Below are 5239 nucleotides of genomic sequence, written 5' to 3' on the forward strand. Positions count from 1 at the left end.
CATGAGGAAGTGGTGCCATGGCTTAAGTGGTAGAGTGCTAGCCTTTAGCACCAAGAGGCTCAAGGACAGCGACCATGCTCTGAGTTCAAGCCACACACTGATGAGAGAGAGAGAGGGAGGGAGGGAGAGGAATGTATGCATGGTTGAATGAATGCATGAACTAATTGATGCATGTAGGCATGCATTTATACATGAGTTCATACGCGAATAAATGCATGTATGAATGAACATAGAATGAATGCATGGATGAATGCATCTTGGGTGACCAAGTGACTTTATGAATGAGTAGATGTATGAATGGGTGGCAGATGAGTGAGTGAGTAGTTTGGCCCACTGAGAGCAGTGCGGGCTCTTCCTCAGTTCTGGAGGTGCCACTGGATTGTGGGGGCCCGCTCATTCTGGCCACACCCGTGTGGGGAGGCAGCCACAGGCCAGGCACTGAAGGCTCAGCTTGAGGAAGCCTGGCCAGCGGAAGAGGAGCCTATGGGCCATCCGCACGTACAGGCTGCCGGAGGGGTCCACAGCTCGGATGGCCGTCAGCGGGGCATAGCGGGTGTTGGTCTGTCTGCGCAAGGGTGGTCTCTTAGCACCGATGACCTTGACAATGACCTGTGGAATGGAGCTTTGAGCTCTAGAGCCCCCCCCCCACTCCCCAAAGATCTCCCGAAGGCTCACAACATATGTGATGTGTGACCACTGGGCCACTTACCTTGGCCACAGCCTGTGGGCTCTGACCCACGGATTGGAAGAGCTCTGTGGAGGCTGGGAGGTAGAAGTCCCGAAAGGAAGCCAGGGTGTCAGGATCTGTCCCTGGAAACTCAGTCGTGGAGATCTGAGCCAACAACTTCCTCTCAAAGTCTGTGACCACCGGACCAGGCTCCACCAGAGAGACGCTGGGCAAGGGGCAGCGCTGGGTAAGCTGCTGCCCTAACCCATTGCTTCCCCATTTTTCCCAGCACTAATCTCCTTCCCCCTTCACCCACGTCTTATCTATCTGTCTATCTATCTATCTATCTATCTATCTATCTATCTATCTATCTATCTATCTATCATCTTCTCTGTGAGTCACAGGGCTTGAATTCAGGGCCTGAGGGCTGTCCCTGAGCCTTTCAAGGTTAGTACTCTACCACTTTGAGCCACAGCTCTACTTATGGCTTTTTCTATGTATGTGGCACTGAGGAATGGAACGTGGGCCTTTGTGTGTGCTAGGCAAGCACGCTACCACTAGGCCAAACCCCCAGCCTCCAGATCGCTCTTATTTCATATCTGCTTATCCTCCATCTCCCTCACTGTCTCTGTCACCCCTATCGCAACTGTCTTGCCCCTCTCTGCCTCTATTTACCTTTCCCTTTCCCTCTTCCTATCTTCCCCACCTCTGTCCCGGTGCCTGCCTCTTCTTACAAGATATTGAATTGAAGCAGTTGGATGGCGAGGCTCTCAAAGAATCCTTCCAGGGCAAACTTGGAGGCAGCATAGACGTCGTTGAACACGACACCTGGGAGGGTTGGAGGGCAGAGTGCTCTGTGTGTGTGTGTGTGTGTGTGTGTGTGTGTGTGTGTGTGTGTGTGTGTGTGTGTGTGTGTGTGTTGGAGAGCTTGTGTGATGGGGTTTGCGGGTCCCACAGTGGATGGAGTCAGAATTGGGGGGGTCTCATTGAGTAAGGACATTATTGTTAGGTGTTGGATGAGTTTTGAAGATGACCAAGGTCATCTGGTGGTTAATTGGAGATAAGAGTCTCATGGTCTTTAGTGCCCAGGCTGGCTCTGAACCATGATCCTCAAATCTCAGCTTCCTGAATAGCTAGGATTATAGGCGTGAGCCACCATGCCTACTCTTCACCACCTACTCTTACCCAGGGCAGGCATAGTTAATCCATCCCAGAGCTTTTCCCTTTTTGAACTGCAAGATCCCTTTCATCCTAACCTCCCTCCATCCATCCATCCATCCATCCATCCATCTGTCCAACCTTCTATGTATTCAGACATTCATCCACCCAACCATCTATGCATCCATCCATCCATCCACCCACCTATTCATCCACTCATCTACCCATCTACCTGCTTATCCATCCTCTTAGGCTCTCCTAGGCTCCTTTGGAATATGAGCTGAAAGCTCTTGGCTGTCCTCTCAGCCTGGGAAGGGTCACCTCTAAGGATGGGATTCCAGGACTCACCTTGCAGTCCCATGACACTGCTGACTACCACAATGTGACCCCGTCGCCTCCTCTTCATGCTTGGAAGCACAGCTTTGACCAGGCGGACGGCCCCCAAAAAGTTGGTGTCCAAGACATTCTGCATGGTAGCTATGCTGAGCCCTTCCAGGGGCCCCACCAGCCCCACTCCTGCATTACTGACTAAAGATGAAGTGTTAGCTGTTACCTTGAAGTCCCTCCCACCAATCACCCCCCTCTACTTGGAGCCCAGAGCATCAGGGTGGATACAGGCAGTCTCTTGGTAAGGTTGAAACACAGTTTAGGGTTTGTCTGAGGCAACTCTGGGCCTCAGGTGGGTGGAAACTGAATTTCCTGTGATGCATGAGCAATTCAGCTCAGCCCCCAGATTGCATGGAAATAGTTCCACTAGCCTGCTTAGAAACCATGAGTTGTTGCCTCATAATAATTCCTCCTCCAGGTGACTCATCAGGAGTAATTTTCCTAGCCACATATGGTTTTCATCGTATGTGAGAATGTCTAGTCCAGTCAAGCCATATTACACCCCCTGTTTACAACAGGTCTCAGACGACTTGTGGCATCTCTAGTGACTCAATGGGTGTCTCTGGCTCTTGGACAACTGGTCTACCTTTTTTTTTTCCCAGGGTGAGAGGAAGCCAGAAGGCTGGCATTCAGACCATGTCTGTTCTTGAACCAGGGAGAAGGAAAAGTCTCACCCAGCACATCCACATCCCCTCCTGGGATGAGACTGAGACACTGGGCCACCGAGTCATCATTGCACACATCCAGCTGGGCCACCGTGAGAGTCTTCCCCAGAGTACCTCCAGCAGATGCCTCCAAGGCCTCCTTCTTTCCCAGGTCCCTCATGGTGGCCACCACTGGGGACAGAGATCGAGAGATAGGCCAGGGTCCAGCCTCTGTGTGTTTCTGTGATCTTACATGAACAGCACAAACTTATACACCTACATTACACACCACACACTCAACAAATGCACATGTTTATACACTCCCACATCCATCCATCCATCCACCCATCCATCCATCTATCATCTATCTACTCATTCATCCATTCATCCATTTATCCATCCATACATACATACATCCCTCTACCCATTTATTCATCCATCTCCTACACGCTGCACCCTATTCTGGATGCTGGGACTAAATAAGATGCAGTGTCTACTTTTACTGAATCTATAGCTTAAGGAGAAAACAAAAGTAAACAAACAAAAGTAGCATCTTCGAGCCTGGCACTGGTGACTCATGCCTGCAATCCTGGCTACTCAGGTGGCTGAGATCTAAGCATCAAGGTTCAAAGCCAGCTATGGTAAGAAAGTCTGTGAGACTCTTTATGTCCAATGAATCAACAAAAAGCAGCAAGTGGGAGCTGTGGTTCAAGTGGTAGAGTGGTAGCCTTGAGGAGAAAAAAGCCCAGAGCCAGCACCCAAACCCTGAGTTCCAGCTCCAGGGTGGACACACACACACACACACACACACACACACACACACACACAGGCACAAAACAGAGGGCTGGATGATACAGCTGTGCCAACTAGACAGAAGCTCTGAAGCCCTCCCCTGCTCCCCAGTCTCCTCTTGAGCAACAGCCCTTTGCTGCCTTCTCCCACAGCCTGCTATGGGTCAGAGGTTCCTAGGGCAGGGGCATGCCCCGGCGCATGTGCTCCAGACCTGTAGGAAGGGAAGTGCCCAGAAGGAAAGGACTGCTTTAAGCCTCAAGTGTGGACTCTTGAAAGCAGCTTAGCTTAGTGCAGTCATCTGGGGAGAGGTGGAGGAAGGAGCCCCACTGAGATTCTTATTTCTTTTCTGGGTCAACTCAAAGGAAGCCAGGCAGGCAGAAAAGTCTTCCTGGATCATTCCTGCTAAAAACATGGTTTGCTTGCTTTTCTTTCTTTCTTTCTTTCTTTCTTTCTTTCTTTCTTTCTTTCTTTCTTTCTTTCTTTCTTTCTTTCTTTCTTTCTCTGATCCTGAGTCTGGAACACAGAGTGCTTTCCCTGGGCTTTTTTTTTTCTTTGCTGTACCACTTGAGCCACAGCTCCCACTTTTGGCTTTTTGCTGATGAATGGGAGATAAGAGTCTCCTGGACTTTCCTACCCAGGCTGGCTTTGAATCAGGACCCTCAGATTGCAGCCTCCTGAGTTGCTAGGATTCTAGGCATGAACCCCAGTGCCCAGCCACCTGGCTCTCTTTCAGTCACCCAGGGTGGTATCCAGCACCCAAGAAATAAGTCTTCAAGAACTTTTGCTTAGATAAGGGATGATCTATGAAGGACTTCCCACCATGTGTCCTGAGTCCTCCCTAATTGCCACCAGAAGGGACAGTGGAGAGGAAACTGGGAGTCTTTTTTTTTTTTTTTTGGCCAGTCCTGGGCTTGAGCTCAGGTCCTGAGCACTGTCCTTGGACTTTCTCAAGGCTGGAGCTCTACCACTGTAGCCGCAGCACCACTTCCAGCTTTTTTTCTATGTATGTGGTACTGAAGAATCGAATCCTGATCTTGGTGATTGCTAGGCAAGCACTCTACCACTAGGCCAAACTCCAGGGCCCTGAGTCTGGGAATCTTAAGAATTGGAGTCAATCCCTGCTGTGTGCAGACCCACCCAGGCTCCTTACCCTGGTAACGGTGCTTAGGGTCCTGAGCCAGCTGCACAGCAAGTTGCAGGCCGATTCCTGAGGAGCACCCAGAGATGAGCACCGTCCGAGGGGAGGGTGCCATGTTGTTTCTGGGACATGTGACCTCAGGTGGAGTGGGTGCCTGTTCCATCCCTCATCTGCTCCCTCCCTCCCCCCAGCTCATCTGCAATCTTATCAGCCTAATCTCTTGCGAGAAATAAGGCCAAGAGATCTGGCCTGGCGTTTAATCCAGTGTGAGGAATTAGTAGAACATTTTTTTTTCCCTAAAATTTTGAATTAACAAAAAAATCTCTAGCTGGAGGAAGAGGATGAGAGAAAGCCTCAAAGACTGTGGTCGTGGGCAGTGTGTGCAGTCATGGCATCACAAGTTAGACTACAGGGAGAGTGGGGACTCAGTGAGAATCTTTCAGAATAGATTTA

At 50.2% G+C, this 5239-nt stretch overlaps 1 protein-coding gene across 1 annotated transcript; it reads right to left on the minus strand.

Annotated features, from left to right (window-relative positions):
- Positions 1–269: 269 nt before the first annotated feature.
- Rdh8 (retinol dehydrogenase 8) lies at positions 270–4901 on the minus strand. The gene is made up of 6 exons (XM_090337574.1): positions 4799–4901; positions 2887–3048; positions 2174–2353; positions 1402–1495; positions 710–893; positions 270–609 (listed from the first exon to the last, which is right to left on the minus strand). Exons 1-6 carry the CDS (start codon positions 4899–4901, stop codon positions 394–396), a joined length of 939 nt encoding a protein of 312 aa, XP_090193700.1. The 3' UTR covers positions 270–393.
- Positions 4902–5239: the final 338 nt, after the last annotated feature.

Source organism: Megascapheus bottae, chromosome 1 (assembly GCF_031878675.1).
Source record: "Megascapheus bottae isolate mThoBot1 chromosome 1, mThoBot2.hap1, whole genome shotgun sequence".
Classification (NCBI taxonomy): domain Eukaryota; kingdom Metazoa; phylum Chordata; class Mammalia; order Rodentia; family Geomyidae; genus Megascapheus; species Megascapheus bottae.

Bases quoted from the DNA above. Each gene is read 5' to 3' on its own strand.
- Rdh8 (XM_090337574.1), bottom strand. From the start codon at position 4,901: ATGGCACCCTCCCCTCGGACGGTGCTCATCTCTGGGTGCTCCTCAGGA. The intron at 2,354-2,886 runs GTGAGACTTTTC...CTTCATCTTTAG, and splicing joins AGGGGATGTGGATGTGCTGG to TCAGTAATGCAGGAGTGGGG. The intron at 1,496-2,173 runs GTGAGTCCTGGA...CAACCCTCCCAG, and splicing joins CAGTGTCATGGGACTGCAAG to GTGTCGTGTTCAACGACGTC.